The sequence below is a fragment of the Paramisgurnus dabryanus genome, chromosome 22, assembly GCF_030506205.2.
Source record: "Paramisgurnus dabryanus chromosome 22, PD_genome_1.1, whole genome shotgun sequence".
NCBI classification, from domain to species: domain Eukaryota; kingdom Metazoa; phylum Chordata; class Actinopteri; order Cypriniformes; family Cobitidae; genus Paramisgurnus; species Paramisgurnus dabryanus.
Genome location: NC_133358.1, coordinates 4,898,767 through 4,917,526, shown reverse-complemented (window position 1 = coordinate 4,917,526; position 18,760 = coordinate 4,898,767). Strand labels below are relative to the sequence as shown.

Here is an 18,760-nt window from a genome sequence, read left to right as displayed (position 1 = left end):
CTTCATGTATTCTGTATATTATATTATTTCGTTTCAGTATCTTGATGAAGCAGCACAACAGCTCTTAAGTATTGTTTTTATCAAACGCCAGCAAAACTAAGATTTGCTACTTGATATCGACACATGCTGATTTTTACAAAAATTGTAATTCACAATTGTGTGTTCAGTTATTAAGTATTTGCTTATTTGATCATATTGTCAGCTACCAATATAACTGTAATACTTTCAGCTGTTTAACAAATTTTACTTTTACATTTACATATTTTGCAGCAAACACTTTTACCCAAAGTGCATTTCAAACAACACTGTACATTATTTTCTTAAAGGGTTAGTTCACCCCCCAAAAAAAAATTTTCTCATCCGCATGTTCTAACCCTGTATGAATTTCTTTTTTTTTTCTGATGAACACAAAATAAGATATTTTGAGTAATGATGGGAAACAGAGTTGATTGTAAACAAAGACTTATAATAATTTTATAATAATTATGGAAGTATTGTGATAAATGATGAAGAATATATTTTGATAAATAAAGATAAGCACATACCCATTGAATACCATCGTATTTGTTTTTCCTACTATGGAAGTCAATGGTTACAATCAGCTGTGTGCTTACAGTCATTTATCAAAATATCTTCTTTTGTGTTCATTAAAAAAAGGAAATTCATACAGATAATTAAGAACAACATAAGGACGAGAAAATTATGACAGCATATTTATTTTGGGTGAACTATCCCAGTGTTTCCCATACATTGATTTATCTGTGGCGGGCCGCCACAGATCCACACTGGTCGCCACAAATAGATTTTTCATGATTCCCATTTACATTTTAATTTTACTATTTAAAACGTCTTAATTCATTGTAACGAGCTCTCAGGAAAAGTGCATAAAGCCCACAGAATCCATCTGGGCCTGCTTGACAGCGTCTGATTAGATAAAGTGTGTATGCAGAGGATATTTACTGTATATTGATACATTTGCCAAGGACTACATAAAACTTATATATCAGCTAGAAGTGGCTTACTTTAGCAGATATTTGATGTTTTTGAGGTTTAGTGTATTTATAGGAGTATACTATCACCTCAGTTGACACACCAAATGTGATCAAATGTCACAAAACTAAACCATGAGGCACACACCTCCTTAGCTACTGCACAGAAATCACACATACAGTACACAGATAGCTATAGATATGTAGTGACCTGTGTACAGTGTCAAAAACTGCCAACCAAACCAGCTTATTGTAGTCACAAGAAGTTCAACTAACTAATCTGTTAGTTTCTCTCTCGATCTCGCTCACATTTCCTCATTTCAGCAAAAGGTGATTGTGCGGCCTCAAATGACTCAGGGAGAAAACAGGGAGAGCAGAAAAATGTCAATCTTTAGCCATCTTCCCAGGAATCAGGGTGAATTAATGGACAGCAGGATCTCTTGGGAACGGGTGGAGTGAAATAATGTCAGAGCGAGTTGGTTATCAATGCATAATCTGCCTTTGATAGTATAATCCCTCTCATGTCTCTTCCTACACAACTCAGATTCCTATCAGCTCTCTCTGACTGGACGTTTCCTTTTTTCCCGTCCCGATCATGTGAAGACACCTTGTGGGAGTTACATTTAAAGAGGCCAGTGTTTAAATACGAGCACAAAATATTGTGAGAAGTCTTGTTCACATTGCTTATTTTGAAATAAGATATATTTTGTGTTACATTTACAGTGGAAGTCTGACATCAAACTCGAGTAAACTGTGTTCAAGTCAGCACCTGAACACACCAGGATAGACACTTCCAAGGAAGTAACCACTGTTACTAGTAGGGATGCACCGAATCCAGGATTCGGATTCGGCCGAATACTAGGCTTTTTGACGGGGTTGGGGTTCGGCCGAATCGTAGATTTTTTTCCCACCGAACCGAAAACTAGGCTTGTGCTACGCTGGTCGACGTCACGCGGCCGTTGATAACACAAATCGGGTGCTGACGTGGAGATAAGCTTTTTCTTTCGGTGAGCCTTAGGGGCGGTTAACATTTCGCGAACGCACCTGGGAAAACAAGCGTGTCGCACCGCATCGCTTTCATTATGCATAGGCTTATGGTAATTGTCAAAATTGTTTTCCCACTTCATCCTGGCATAATGTTGCCTATCCTTTTTTTTGCAGTTAAAATCAAATAAAATGAAAAATACACTGCTGTGGACGTTGTTTACTTCATTCATGTGTTTTACTGTATTAATGGAATAAGGATGCGAGTAGGATTCGGTATTCGGTTTCGGCCGAATCTTAAACAGTTGATTCGGTATTCGGCCGAACACAAAAAATCTTGATTCGGTGTATCCCTAGTTACTAGTCAATAAAAACACATAATAAGGCTGTACTTTGGGCATTCCAGTTGCTACTGTGAGCTGGGAATATTAGAATTCCGAATATAAATTCAAAATTTTGGAAAAGTGGAATATACAGTTGTGTATATGTTTACTTGCTACTAAATGCACTCTCCCAAAATGCTCTTTTCCCAAACAGCCCTTAGGTATCCTACCAGCAATGTGTTCATTTGGGTGGTTTAGGAAAAACAAATGACTTGATTATAATTATGAATTATATAATGAATTATTTCTATATGAGTGAAACTTAAATAGATTATTTTTCATGTTAGGATAATGTTTGGGATGTCCAAAGCTGACTCAAATTAATAAAACAGTTGTTAAGGAAGTGGAATCAGAAGAGGAATCTCTGCATGGAAGGCAGTAATTTACAGTATCATTAGTGCAGCCCCAATAAAGTCTCTTTAATTCTTTCACGTGCTTCAGAACCTGTTCTCTTTATTTTGTTCTTTCTTACACAGCTCTATTCATTTCTCTATGGTGCATTGTGCGGGCGACCGTGTGCTAGAAGGCGTGATGCAAGCGTGAGGCAGGGCCGCCGTCACACAAAGACCAAGGGCCCCTCACCCTTAGCGAAGCAGGTGGGCCAATTAGAGTCCCCAGGGCCTCCACAGATGCTCCCAAAGACCAATATAATTGGGATCTTCACTGCTGGGCCACTATGAATTATTAATACACTTTTTGAAGGGTTTGATCGAGAGTGCCGTGACAATGACACATGTTCATTTAACCGAAATGAATCGAGTTAAGACAAAAAGGGCAGAATGGGATGTTCTTCAGACAGCATTTGGCCCTTCTGCAGGGTTAAGGATTTACCCAGCATGGTCATTTTTATACGCGCTGACCAGGTGCTGGAGTGTGAATGCTGAATATTATGCTACAACCAGAGCACAAAGACTGGTTTCACAATCCTTAACAGAGGCCCGTCAGTCTGCATGCTTGCAAACGGTTTCTGCAGAGCTAAAATTAAATTAGTTCAAGGGGCAAAGTATGCGGGCACTGGTGAGCTAGAGCCGACATGGCACGACCCACGTCTTAGATCACACAGAAAGTTGGAGCTGAACAATGATTACAGTCTCTCACTATTCTGTCTACAAGCTGTGTGCCAAGTGAACTTTGAAAAGAAGCCAAGGATAGATGAACAGACATGCATACAAAACACATGACAAGTATCTGTGGGCTAATGCTGTATGATATACTGAAAATATGAGGAGCTAATTCTAAGACAAAGGGCACATTTTATATTCAAGTTCATGCTGTGGGATATTAATACTACATCAGTGTCTGATACTGTTAAAGTTGCATAAGTATATCAATGCTGGTGTACAAGGTCTGTATGTCAGAAGTATTAAACCAACCCTACTTCTTGAACTCATCTGTGAAATGTAAACTAAACTGTTCATAAATACAAAAAAAACTAAACAATCACAACGCTCTATAAAATCAGACATATTTTGCATTATCCTGAGTTATTCTTAGATTCAGATGAGCAATTCCAAGAGATAAGCCATAGGAAGTTCTGCCAGGGACACAGCGAGGAAATACAAATATCAATGCAACTCTTAAAATGGAAATACTCTGCATTTTAAAAACACATGTATGCTAAAAAAGCTTCATGCATATAGAGTCGCATACTGCAGTAAAAGCTGCACAGACCTGACTGCTAAAAGCACAGTAGAGGTCACATATCCGGCTCCATTTGTGGCTGATCATGCAGTCCAGAACTCTCAGGTGAGCCATGTCATTGGTCCAGACTCTCGCTTCCAGTTGTGTCCCCGATATCCGTTAAAGCCTGTCTCTCCGGTTGGTCCCTTGGAGCCTGCTTCTGGCACAGAGGTGATGGGGGCGTGAGGAGACGAGGACGCCGCTTCCAAGCCCATCTGTGTGCCCAGCAGGCAATCTTTTAGCCAAACGCATCTTCTCTACAGCTCATTAGCACTGGATTAATAATGCATCCAAGCACCAAAATCTATTCTGACATTCACAAATTCACATTCACTCCTCTAAGAATGACCCAGCTGATGTCTCCAAAGAGATGTCTTCAAATAAAGGAAGGTGATGACACTAACAAGGAGGTTTGCATATTCTATAGTGTGCAGTATTTTCCAAAGTTTTCAGTCTCATTTTTCTCTCCCTCCTCCTCATTCGTTCTGCGCCCTGATCAGTCCATCTGTTTCTCTTCTAGCAGTGCTGAGTCAGGTAGCACTGCCGCAGCAGGCTTAACCCCTGCAAGAGTGAGACAGGGCTACAAAAGACAAATCACGTCCCGGGGACCACTAAACTCCCTGCTGCTTTAAAGAAAACACCTACCGACTTCTCATGCAGCGCAGAAACACGAGAGAAAAGCTGAAACACAACAGGACACCCTGTTACAGAAGAACCATGTGAATTCCACATGCAAAAACACATGTAATCACATGTGAAAATTTTTCATATAAAAATGTGAACTTCATATCTTTATCTGTAAAAGAACCGTGCTGGCTGCATAACGATTAATCATGACTAATCGTTTGCGGAATGCACATTTTGTTTACATCATGTGTGTGTGTGTGTACTGTATAATGAATAAAAAATATAACACACAAATGTAGATATTTAAGAAGTATTTACATGAGTATTTACATTTTATATTATATATAATTTTATTATATATAAATATTTAATCTAAAAAATAATTTCATAAAAGTATACATGCATGTGTGGGTATTTATTTAAACATAATTATTATACACAGAACACACATATATGATGTAAACAAAAACTTTTATTCTGAAAACAATTAGTCGCGATTAATCGTTATGCAGCCCTAGCTAGAACAGTTCAATTGCATGCAAGTGATATAGAGAGTAAGAAGTAAAATGCACCACTGTCTGAAATGTGTACTGCATATTAGAAGCGCGAGTGACGCTTAAACATTCTGAGTTAACGAATTTCACAATTTACTTGCTTAATTCACGTCTGGTATGAACGCAAAGTAAAGGTGCATTCAGGGTCGGGGTCACTGTTCAATTTTAAGTTTTATTTTAATTTTTTTGGTACAAATATCTTAAAAATTTTCAGTCTTCTTTTCAATGGGCATAGCAATTTGAATGGTAAACTGAAACGCCACATAACGCCACTCATCTATCAACAATTTTCCTGTGTTCGCAATAAGGTTATATCTATAGGTTGCACATATGCCAAAATATTTAAAATTGTCAAACCAGAGACACCCTAGCAACAACATAGTACTATACTTACAAATACCTGTAACACCTTTGCAATAGCAACCCCCTGGCAATGACAACTTTAAGAAACACCCCTGTTTTACACTACAAGTATGTTTGTACATACAAAAACTATTCATAATTAAAAAAAACTTTATTCGTCTCTCATTCAAGCACCATGTTGATTTGAATCTTTTGAAAAAGTAACACATTGTAGCAAAAGTTACGAACAAGGGGGCAACTACACATCTGTGTTATGACAGATGTGTTATGATACTGTAAACATAAAATCCTTGATAACTCAACCGATGCTGTAGCAAAACGATGCCAAGATGAATCTGGCTGGATTTCACAGATCTTGGCTCAGAAATGCACCAATCCCAAAATGAATCCGGCTGTCAGCGAAATGGTTCCCCACATGCACTTTTAATAACATCCAAATGCCAACTGTCAATCAGACAGAGGAAACTGGCAAGACTGGAAGACGGTTGAATACAGGCTGTTCGAAGAGAAGAGTTCACTCCAATGCAGAGGGTTACATAGAGGCTTTAGGATATGGGTCATTTATGAGCATGCTAAACAAGAGCAATTCAGATGGGATTGATGAAGAGATCTTAGGGCAGGTCAGAGCATGAACACTTGTGCGGGTCAGTCAGCCTAAACTCACAATGTGCAGTCTGTAACACCAGGGTCTCTTCCCTAGAGTTGTATAAATACCCACTCGAAAAACACATCACTCTTGTGCACTAAATTCTCAAACTCCATCCCTTGGGTACTGCAAAACAGCTTAAACATTAAAGCACTCCCCAAAGTGCTGCAACCTACTTGGATGTAAAATAACAGGTTGCAAATGCTAAGAAAAGTCAAAAGAACGAGTTCCCCAACTCGTTCACTGTATAGCAACCTATAGCCAAAAATATTTTACTTGTTTGCCTGCGCATTCAGTCTTATGATTAATGGTAAAAGAACTTGGCTTGTCCTTGAAGGGAGCTCTGAACCTGAGCTCTGATCCTTCAGAGAGAGCGAACCTGAGGCCAGGGCTCGAGCCCCAAGTTGAACCCCCCTGCAACAGAACTGCACAGAGGAAGAAAGAGAGCAGTGAAGGAGGAGATGGGGAGGAGAAGGGATGCCGGACGAACTGAAGCTGGACACAGAGGCCTGGAGGGTGCCTTATTTACGCTCATAATGATGATTGACAGGCCTGAATGTTTAGGCTCCTCCCAAACCTACATTTGGGTTATGAACAATGGGAAAATAAGAAAAACAGAGTAGTAAAATTGTAAAAATGCCTAAAATAAAAGATGCTATAAATGTGAAATCTGATTGGATGGGCAGCCAAAAAGCTGATATACTACACCTGCGACCACACATCAGTTTCTATAATCTATGATCCTAGTTGGAAAGGAGATTTAAAATAGATGCTAGTTAGAGAAATAATTATTGCTACATGAACCACATTTAGAGACCATTATATTATAGAGACATGAGGGTGGGCTCTTTTGACTTTAGTCAGTAAGCAACAATTAGCAACAACCTTCAATCCCATAGCAAAACACAAAAAAACGTGTCTTAATTATTTGTAGTTTAAAGGGACCATTTAACAAGCCCAAAAAAAATCAATTCATACTCCACACTCCAAACAGACGGGGGCAGTATACCTCCAGAAAAGTGAGTTGGTCTATTTTAATTTAGCAGCTGCAAATTTAGCAGCATATATCAAGTCTGATTAACATTAGCAACTAAGTTATCATTAGTCACAAAAAAAAACATTCGGTCTCATTAAAATTGCAATGTTTTCCGCTACGTTTCGTGCGTCCATTTGGTGTTCATTATAATCGAAGACATTTCAAGCTTCTTAGCTAATGTTACATTTTAGCATCAGCTTGGTAGATAACGGGTGAAAACCGGATCGGATCCGTGGGTAGAGCTAACTATTAAACGCTAACAGCTAAGGATGCGCAATAATTTGCATGCGATAGTCATTGCGCTTCTCGTCAGTGAAGCCGGTTTCTTGATTAAAAGTGAATCGCCATCAGCTGCTTTCAGTTGGAGCCATATTTACTGCACAAAGCCGTAGTTCATGTACAAGCTGAGCATAGGTTATCGCAATGCCTATTATAAGTGAACTTCTAGCGAAATACTAACAGCATCTTACTTACCAACGAAAAGAAATGTTGTCATTTCGGAGTCGAACCTCATTTCTTTCATGTCCATTAGTTGTCTCCAGCGATGAAAAGCAGTGCCAGTATTTACTCTGGTTCGGTTACTTTATTTATCATATTTTATTTGTGATTCCGAGCGCGTTGTTCCCTGCAGCAAATGTTTGTGGTAGTGGTAAATGTCTCTTGCTTTAGCCATTCTTCCGCTCTCTTCCCTGAACTGAAATACGTCCGAAACCCCTATTGCAAGGCAGGAAGGCATCAAGGCATGTCCGAATCCATGGCTGTCCGAATTGCATTTCTCTGAGCTGCCTTCATGAATCTTAAGCAAACAAGTCTGCTGCCTTAGTTTTCGGACGCAGCGGTAGTAGTAGAGGGCTGTCCTCCCACACATGCGACTTATTCGTGTATTGCAGTTTGGCTGGCTGTTATGTGCGTGGCCCGCATACCGCCTCCCATGGTCGAAACTGGTATTACAACACCAGTCGGGCTGTAGCTAGTAATTTAGCATGCTAATTCAGATTGATATTTCTGCAGCACTATACCTTGTCATTTTTTTAATGACATCTTTGCCCTTATTTCTTCTCATTCTTTTAATGCGTGTAGCAAATTTTTTTAAACCTTTTACCTCAATTATTACAAATGGCACCTTTAATTGTATAATTACATTTTTCTGCACCGATATGAACCACTTTGTGAATCTCACCTCAGAAGAGATCTTAAAATCAGTCCTACATTCACAAGCTCTTGTTATGGCCCAGTCTAGTCTAGGGAACAATCAAATCAATCAATACTGGTGGTCCCCACTGTCTCACATCCATAGGAAAATCAATAAAGAGCTGGCAAATCACAGGAAAAAACAAACATGACACATGGCTTGCCCATTCAAACACCCTGTGCGTCCAATGAGAAGCAAACTCACATGAGTCTAGGCTTAAATTGAAAAGAACAGAGCTTTTAATGCAGCATCATAAAAATACTATTTAAAGCAACTTGGTCTACAAACACTAAGCAATACCCTTTAATGGTTCATATGGGCTGTTAATCAATTTAACCCTGTTAACCCTTTTTGTGCAATTAATCATGAATGTGCCACATTTCTAATAAGTTTTATAACATTTTATATTAGACACCACAAACCTGACAAATCCACTTGTGCACCTGTTTCACAAAAGTTGTGTAAAACTCTTATAATCCAATATAATCTGATTCAGTCAGCTCTTGCCATTTGTGAAAAAAATGAATCAAACAGTCCAGGAAAGTCTGTGATTGTGTCATCCAAGAATGAGACTACCGCTTATACACCAAACCTGGCTAACTAAGCACCCAAATAAAATAATAAAGAAATGATTAGCTCATAACAACGTAGTTCAAGCACCAATTTCCAAGCACCAATACCAACTATGGGAATGGGTGTAGTACAGAAAATCTCACTGAAGCATTCCACAGATTATGTATGAATGAATATTGCTTACAGCAGTCTCTATATTGATATAAAATTTTGGTCTAAGCTAACATCTCTTTCCAGTAAAGAGAAAACCGAGATAAACGTGTGCTGCATACTTCAGAGCTATTCATCATTGATCTATAAAGATTTACCATAACCGTGTATCATCAGTGTTTCATTCGCTGCACATCATACCACACAGATACACCAACCACTGAGACACACCCATCCATATTGTAAACCTCTCAGGCAGAAATTGTGTTTAAGGACATTGTTCCTCTGTATCTTTATTATAGTTGATGTGTGGACTTCACTTTATAACAAACTTTATGGTTATCATTGTTAAAATGGGTCGGTTGATCCCAACTGAGTCATGAGTCGCAGGCGGTGTTTTGTTGGCAGTCTGTGCACATAATGTAAACAACGTGCACATGTAGTGAATTATAAGTTATCCAGACTGAGATAGTGGGAAAATGTTTTGTGTGTGTTAAAATGGCTAGAGCTGATATGAAGGATCTAATACTACTCTAAAGATTAACATGAGATGAGCAGAAACAACGTGTTATGGAAGCTTAAATTAATAAAAAAATTATTTTTATTTGTGTCGTCACTTAATGTTCAATATGTGTAGCCTTTTTATACATATTTTATAAAAATTTCAATACATAGTTTGCAAAAAATACTGGGGTTAAGGATTAGTCTATTTACTTTAAAAGAATGCAGATAATTTACTCACCACCATGTCATCCAAAATGTTAATGTCTTTCTTTGTTCCGCTGACAAGAAATTATGTTTTTTGACATAATTTTTAAATTATTCAACATTTAACAGTTTTAATGCAGTTTAATATTGCAGTTTCAACACAGCTTCAAAGGACTCTAAACGTTCCCAAACGAGGCATAAGCGTAGCGAAACGATTGTCATTTTTGGCAAGAAAAATATGCACTTTTAATGCACAACTTGTCTTCTTCCTCTGACTGTGTGACGAGCCAGCTCGACCTCACGTAATTGCGTACAGATTTCTAAATGTCATGCGTTACATATAAGAAACGCACATTTGCGGACCATTTTAATAAACTGACACAAAGACATTAATTTGTATCATTCGACGACATACAACCACGTCAGAACGGTCCTCTTTCTCCAAACTTGTAAACACTGGGGTGTAGTTTAATACGTCATCCATGACCTCTTGACGTGATGACATATTACGTGAGGTCAGCTGCCGCATCACAGGACAGGGGGAAAAAGAGAAGTTGTGGTTTAAAAGTGCATATTTTTTATTTTTCTTGCCAAAAATGACAATCGTTTCGCTAGATAAGACCCTTATGCCTCGTTTGGGATCATTTAGAGTCCTTTGAAACTGCAATTTTAAACCGCATTAAAACTGTTAAGTGTTGAGTTAAGTGTTAAGTGTTGGGGTCCATTAAAGTCCATTAAAATGAGAAAAATCCTGGAATGTTTTTCTCAAAAAACATAATTTCTTCTCGACTGAAAAAGAAAGACATCAACATTTTGGATGACATGGTGGTAAATTATCTGGATTTTTTTAAGAAAATGGACTAATCCTTTAAATATTAATAAATATTATTAAGCTTATAAATTAATTAAATATACTTCTTGTGATCATTAACAGAAAATACGTTTAGGGCGCACTCACACTATCCAAACCAAACCGCGCTCGGGCGCGTTTGACCCCCAAAGCCTGGTGTGTTTGACTAGTGTGATCGCTCTGTTCCGTGCCCGGGCGTGGATTGGTTATTCGCGCCGCGGCCGGGTTGCAGAGGTGGGCCGGAGCGCGGTTCACTTGGGCTCAGGCGCGGAAGGCTGTGGTGTGACGCAATCGCGCCTGAGCGCGATTCAAAAGGTGAAGATGTCAGTTGCGCGACCACTCACCTTCATCTGCCTCCGTAAAAACCTTTTGATGCGCACGGCGGGGTTACGTGAATGTCCGAGCTGCACATGTGACAGATCAACTAAGCAATATGATGACATGTGAGAGGGCTGTCTGTAATCGCGCACCAAACGACTTCGAATAAAAAACACAGACTTATCATTACTGTGGGTTCCAGTGTTAAGAGAGCGCTTTACTTCCTGCTTTTTCAAAACAATTGCATCTTAATGACGAAAGCGCACCCGGACTCAGATCGATAAAGCCTTGTTTATGGTCGCGCTTTGGTCCGCAACGCAAGCCTCCGCGGATCGCGCACGCGTCTCACCAAACGGACGTGGCGTTTATAGTTGACGCGCTCGCTGTTGCACTATTTTTTGAACCACCAGGGGGTGACGCGAGCAATAAAGTCAAAAACAAACACAAAGAAGAGGATAGAAGAAGTCGTCCGCTGGAACAACCCTGGTGCTTTTAACATTAGAGTTTGATATATATAAATATGAGAACATGAATAAAACAACAATATTTTAAATATGTCTTTATTAAACATTATCATTTCATTAACGTTTTTACTAAACAAACAATACAGACATCTTAAGGTTTGTATTTTATTCCTCATCCAGTAGTTCTTTCAATACAAATATAAGCCAAACATTCTGAATCATGTAAAAGAATTCGTATTTTAAACTGCAAAGTTTCCATACTTTACTTCCAGAGTGTCAGATAAATATATACATTGTTTTGCTTGGATTGATCAAAGAGATACGTCACAGGCTTGCCTGCTCGGACAGAATAGCCTCGAGTTCGGCCATTTTCGGATGCGGAGCCGCGCGGAAAGTTACAAAAAATGCCGTGCACAGCGCCACGCGAAATGGGGTCTTGCGCACCCAACGCGCGCGACCGCCCACTCCGCGTTGACCTCATTTTTGCCGCGCGCACCAACGCGCCTGTGCGGACGCGTCGAGTATAAACATAGCTTAAGAAGTACAGTGTGAGTGCGTGCACCTGGGGGAGTAGGGAGGGGTGACAAACGCGCTGGGGCATGGTTTGGTTTGGTTTGGAAAATGTGAGTGCGCCCTTAGAAACATGCCTTAGGATTATTTTATTTTATTAACATTAGTATAAAATTGGCAACAATTTGTTTTGGTTAAAATTATGTTTTGTGGAGATGAATTGATGAGCACATAACACACAAGCAGCTAAAAGGCTTGGCTGAATAATAATAATAATTCGGAATCGGATAAGTAGCTGCTGTGTTTACACATGAGAAGTCCTTAAATGAGACACTCCTGATGTTTCCCAACGGAAGCCTGAAGCTCTGAGAGCTTTACAGACAGAAATGTCCAACCCTTGAGTGAATCAGATACTGGCACACTAGGCTTGTTCAATGAAAACTATTGGATCAGAGATCAAAGCAGCTATACAGGTACAAAATTCATTGATATAGAGTACGCTGCTATTATTATTTTACATTGGTCCACCTTTTTAACCTACTGAATGGAAAAAACTCATTCATAGACATGAGAATTTCCGGTCCTGTTCTGTTTGGTATTAACCTGGTTAAGTTTACCAGAATAGTCATGTTTTTTAACTAAGCTGGTTGACCAACTTGGATTTAAGAACTATATTCACACAAAGAACTATAAAATAACTATATTGATATCAATATAAGCCTCCACATGGATAATAGGGTTATGTTTATCATTATCGTCTTTGGTGTGAACAGGCTTCAAGTGAAAGGCATGAACACAAATAAATGACTGACAACTGTGAGAGTGAATTCACATGCATAAACACTAAAAACCAGCAGCTAACACATTATCACTCTCGGTTTATCTGAACAGAAATCAATGCATTTGAAACAGCATGAGTGGCTGAAGTGCCAACTGATGACTCTATTTAGAGACAGCACACAGACAAACATCCCACGTCAACACTGGATTATGGTTTGACCTGTTTGGTTCAAAAGGACAGTGGTCAGATCTAAAAAGGGCGGATACACACCATCTAATGTACAAAAACATGTCATTCAACCACTTACAGACTTCAGCAAACAATTCACAGAAAAAAAAAAAAACGTTTTATTTTAGTCAACGTGAAAACTGGGGTAATGTCCCTTAAATATTTTGGGATCGCTCCTGTAAAGGGGACCTAGTAACATTGCCAGAACATTTACTGAAACATTCTGTGTGAACAAAAGGCAGAAACAATGCCGTAAGGGGTGTGCCATAATGAGGACGTGCGTGTCATCGCTACAAGAAGTTATAGTTCAGCTCTTTGACTCGAGGGGTTTTAAACGCAGAGATTAACATCCACAGCGAGAAATGTGGACTGAAGCGGAAATCAAAGAGCTTGTCACTATCTATGCGGATTCCGAAAAAAGCTTTGGCAGTGTGAATGAACCAAAATCAAATATCCCGGATTTATTTTCCGTAATGTGAAAATGTATACATACAGAAAAGTCAGAACCTTCACAAGGTGACCTCAACTGGGAAACACCAAAGTGTGATGGGAGGTGTAGTAGGAAGGAGCAGCTGGGCTTTAATTACCCTCCATGGCATTGGTACGTTTACAGGGGGCTGGGTAACCGAGAGAGAGAGAGACACAAAGAAAGAGAGAGAGACAGACAGCAACGCCCTCCTATCATCCTCATTAGACATGGAGGACTAGATGGGACAGAACACTGGGTGCACCTGAGACTGCCGGGGCCCATTAAACCCAGGGAGGCATCTGAAAAGTGTCAGGGGAGATGAATGCAGGTACAGCTCTGCACCTGTCAGTGCCCTACAAGGAAGTACATTAAAAAAATCTCTTTGATTGAAGCACTCATGCATACTATGTAACCTAATCTCACTTACACTTTATTTGTGTGTGTGTGTGTGGGGGGGGGGGGTTATTGAGGTCTAAAGCTGGTTAACTCATGTTTGACATAAAGCAGAGGACTCCATTGTGATAATGAATTAAACAAGCATTATAGCAGGCATGAACACCATCAGGCCCCACAGCCGTTTGCTGTTTTATGCATAAAACCAAGCAATTACACAATACAATGCATGATCATACTATGCCATTGGCACTGATATAATAAGTACAATATCTCTGCTCATATGGTGCTGCCCATCATGATAATATTTTAAAACCAATGTATATTTGATGTAAAAATATTTCCCTTATCCCAGCCTAAAATCCAGTCAACTTGGCAACACCTCTATAGACTTGCTTGTGTTGGAGCAAGAAATGTTTAAGTAAACTACAGTAGGTTGGACACCCTGAAGGGCATAAGCACTCTGTAAGGGCCATCAATGTTTGCCACACTTTTTTTCTGTGTTTTGGTCAATGCACCGAGAGTTAATAAAGGTTTAACTTGAGGAAGAACGCTCAGCTCTTCAATATCACTTTTACTTAGACATCCAATCACATCGCTGGAGGGGCGGGACAAATATCACAACAACCGACTGGCGCATCATACAACAACTCAAAAACAGAACACAAGTATGATGGCAACTGAAGCACCTAGCTGAAAAAAACACTGGCAAGTGCCCACAGTTAGCATTCGCCTGCCAATTTCGGTTGTGTCCACTAAGACATGTACCCCAAAATACAAGAAATTCTTTATGGATGTCCCATGGCAGATAGGATGCTATCTATGTAGGCAGTACATAGCATAGCATCTGCATGGCTATTTTGGACCAGAGCTAATATCTGTATCACATTGTGTTGAAATATTAATGCAAATGTGAATCACATTGATGGGATGGTAATGGTGCTTGCTGAAACCTAAACACTGTTAACTCCAGAGTACACAAACAAAATGGTGCCTTATTTAATGCTTTAGATAAAAGGATTTTTATGAGTCTGCTGGGGGACTTTACAGACACCTGCTGAGGACTTCAGTTATTGTTTAACCAAAGTATGCTGGCTGACCTGATGCACACTGGACTACCACAAAGACACATTAGTTTAAGGCTGAGTAAATTAAGCAAACCCAGGAAGGCTATTTTTTAAATTATTTAGGCCTATAATAAAATGCATAAAATGTTATTTTAAAACATTAACTATAGTCTAAAACACATAAAATATAAATAGTGAATTTCTTCGGTCACATACTGGTGTGATATACACATGTAAGCAGACCACACATTCTCTGAGCACACACTGTAAAGAGATTATATACAAACATTACCTGTGTTAAGCTCTTATGATATTCATTCAGCAGTCAACCACTCAGTGATAATGTAATGATGAATGTCAGAGTCACAAGAGCCAATGCTGTTCTAGTATTTCAGAAAGTGACATTATACACTGGCAGCACTGATGCTCCAGACATTACTGAGATCAAATAAGCAGGCACTTTGTTTGCCAAATAAAATAAATACTTCATTTAAAGATTGCATTCTCAACAGAAACAGTCAGCAACTGCTTTTAAGATGAAAACGCAATGCCATTAGTCCAGCTCTCCTCCTATAAAACTCCAATTCATCAAGATCCCAATTTATATGGTGAAATATCACATGACTGGGGCGAGTTTGAAAAACTGTGTCTGGTTGATCAGTGAGGTTGTGATGAATACAATCCAAATATAATATTTAACAATGCCATTACTTCATCGTTGTCATGGTAGGGAATGTTATAAAACCCTTAGTTGACTTTCATAAAAAGCAAACATTTGAAAAGCATAAAACTGATATCAGTGATGTTCAGCTTCATAAATCAAACTTGCACTTTCACATAAAAACATGGGAGTATTTACCTTGCAAACTGGCGACACGATTGGATTTGTCTTCTCATCATGGTGCGATGACGCAGCCCAACGCGTCGCCATTATTTCATTTCAGAGCACAAAGCCAACGGTCCACTGGAGCCCAACATTGAGACAAGAAAAATTAAAGTGCTATATTCCCAATGATCTAATCCACACCGTCTGAACTCTTCATGCCCATCCACAGCACACTCCTGCAACCAAAATAAAATGGGTAAAAAGACAGAGAGACACAGTAGAGGACAAATATACAGATGCTGTACCAAACAAGACAGAAGAACCTGGTCCAGTTCAAACTGAGACAAGCCAACATATCCAAAGCAAAGGATGGTTGAGCAGAAGAGAACGGTGTTGACTCGAGATGAACACTTAGCAATATCGTAAATTACATTCACTTAGCAAGCACTTTTATACAAAGCATTAAGAGTGATTACAGTTACAGAAAGGTAATTGTAGTTGAGCAGGGTAAAGGATAGAGTACAGTAGTAAGGCATGTGAACAGTGTATTAAATAGCGGTGCAGGGTAAATTAGAGAGATAAAGTAGAGCAGAAAAGAATAAAGGAGACACCTAGATTTAATAATGTACTTAACAGAGTATATAGTAAATATACTAGTAAAATATAGTATATACTTAATATACTACTTAATATATAGTAAAGCAAGTTACAATATAACTTACAGTAAAGCAGGCTATACTGTAGAGCAGAGTATAGTACCTCACTTAGATAGTAGATACATTACAATAAAACACATCAATTTCATTTGTATTGGATGTTTATCAGGTCTGCTGTGACCGCTACAGTGTAAAAGTCTGACATACTGCCTAACATAACCATTTCATTTCATTTCCTATAGACAAACCAAGTTTAGTTTAAATCAGTTAGCGGGGAAGGTTAAACAGGACAATGGGCATCTGTCAAATGGATATCTGCGATTAAAATGCTTGCTGCATGTCTGATCATATAATGGTATCATTTAATTTATTATCGCGTAAACAATCCGACTGTGTGACAAACAGTACAGACTGAATGTCCTCTGTCAAGAGCATCAAAAAATCATCTTCACTGTCCTCCGTTTCCTTTTATTTTTGACATGGCAACACCTTCTCATTCCAATGTACTAACAATAGTATCTGAGGTTTGAACGGGTAAACGAGTGGGTTATTAAAACACCTACCTGCTCCCGTTAAAATCAGATGACCATGAATCATAATGCATCGTTTCCCTTTCAAAACACGGTTATTATCCAGATGCGTTGCGATCGATTTTCAATCTATCGACCAGAGATTATTTGCAGTATTCCACAGCGAAATGAAAATCTTCATACTGTAGTAAAAACGCACGAGAACACGGCTGCTAACTGTTACGGACGCGACGAATAGCGGGCGTTAAAATGCAGCGCACGTTTCTTTCATCGATTTGAACGCGAACAGTTTGATTTTGGTTACTTCCAGCTGGCGGCGCGGCAGACTGGTGAGGTCTGATTCGCGAGCGAATCGTTCTTTTGAATTGGTTCTTTTGAATGATTCGTTAGAACCGACTCTAATATATTTATAAATCCTTCCATCGAATAACTCTGCATTGAACAGATACGAACGACTGTTCCTCATTAAAAAACATACCATGGAAACCATTTAATTAATCCAAAATACCGTAGTTTCTCCAAGTCAATGTCACTAATAATAAAACAAAAATTTTTTTTTGGCAAGACAAGTTGGGGCTATAAATATAACAGCTGTCCTAACCAATTATTTAGTATTCAACTAAAAGGTATAAGAAAAATATATATTTTGAAATATACCTATAAGAAACATATATACATATAAATATTGAATACAGTGTGATGTTTTTAAAGATGACTCGCTTGTTTTGAAGCACTTCAGTGAAGCGAACCCTTCTACTGATTCGCTAAAATGATTCGAATGCTCAGATATTCTACATTGGCTGGCATTCATGTCCCTCCGAAACCCCGCCCCCTCAGACTGCCCGCCGGGCTGGTGACCAATAGCATGTGATATTCAAATTGACGTTAGGATTTTAACTAATCGGACTTCTTCCTACGTAAGAGAAACATGCGTATGTATTCTCTGCTCATTTTCTTGCAGTCACTTTTTATTAATGCGGATCGTAAGTGCTTTTGTAAGTCAGTGCCTCTCAGAAACATGTTTTATAGCCTGAGGTACAGTCGTATTATGATAACTGAGAGCAGCAGGACGTGTTAGATAGTATCAAGGCCTTGTTGTAAACATTAAATTACTGGAAATGTTTTGTACTGTATGTGTTTGGGATTAATTCAAATAATCAGGTGCTCTTCCAAGAATATTTTTCCATGAGTCCTCGTCAGCATTTTATGTAATCATAATTAAACAAATCCAGTTTTTCAAAACTGTGGTGTAAGTATCACATGTGATCACAGGTCTTTGCATTTACAAATAATCAAATTTACTTTTTATTAAAATACCATTCAGTCTGAGAGATTTACGCATAAAATTCAAGATTCTAATCTTTTTATTTAGCATGTTTGTTGCATAAATAATTGACACATTTGTTCTGAGCAGTTGATCAATGTTTATTTTTATTTTTTATTTAACCATGTAAGCTTTAATCAGTAAATGTAGTACCTTTATAACATTCTAATACTATAACATAGAAAACTCCTTCTTTCTGAGTTTAAGGGGCATGCAGACTTCATTTCAATATGAAGGGCAAGGATGCAACATGGAGCTTTAGGACAAAGACATTGGCTAGCATTGTTTTGTCTGCCACTTCTTAGTACAATTCATTGGAAACAATAGGATAACTTTTCCGAAAGAAGGGCTCCTAAATCTCAAAGGACAGCTTTCTTCTGTGGTTGCAGCCTAGTGTGCTATTAACCAAGACAATGGCAACTTTACTACCTTTATAGTAAACTAGTTAAAATACCCAGT

General features: G+C 38.7%; 1 protein-coding gene across 1 annotated transcript in view; it reads right to left on the bottom strand.

The window, feature by feature from the left end:
- Nucleotides 1–17,292, bottom strand: part of arhgap21a (Rho GTPase activating protein 21a) — a 108,959-nt gene extending 91,667 nt beyond the window's left edge. The window contains exons 1-2 of the mRNA XM_065294637.2: nt 17,011–17,292; nt 15,825–16,027 (exon numbers count right to left, since the gene is read on the bottom strand). Of these exons, the coding sequence (XP_065150709.2) occupies nt 15,825–15,896 (72 nt within the window). The 5' untranslated portion in view covers nt 15,897–16,027; nt 17,011–17,292. The remainder of the gene's footprint in view (nt 1–15,824; nt 16,028–17,010) is intronic.
- Between the last annotated feature and the right edge of the window lie 1,468 nt (nt 17,293–18,760).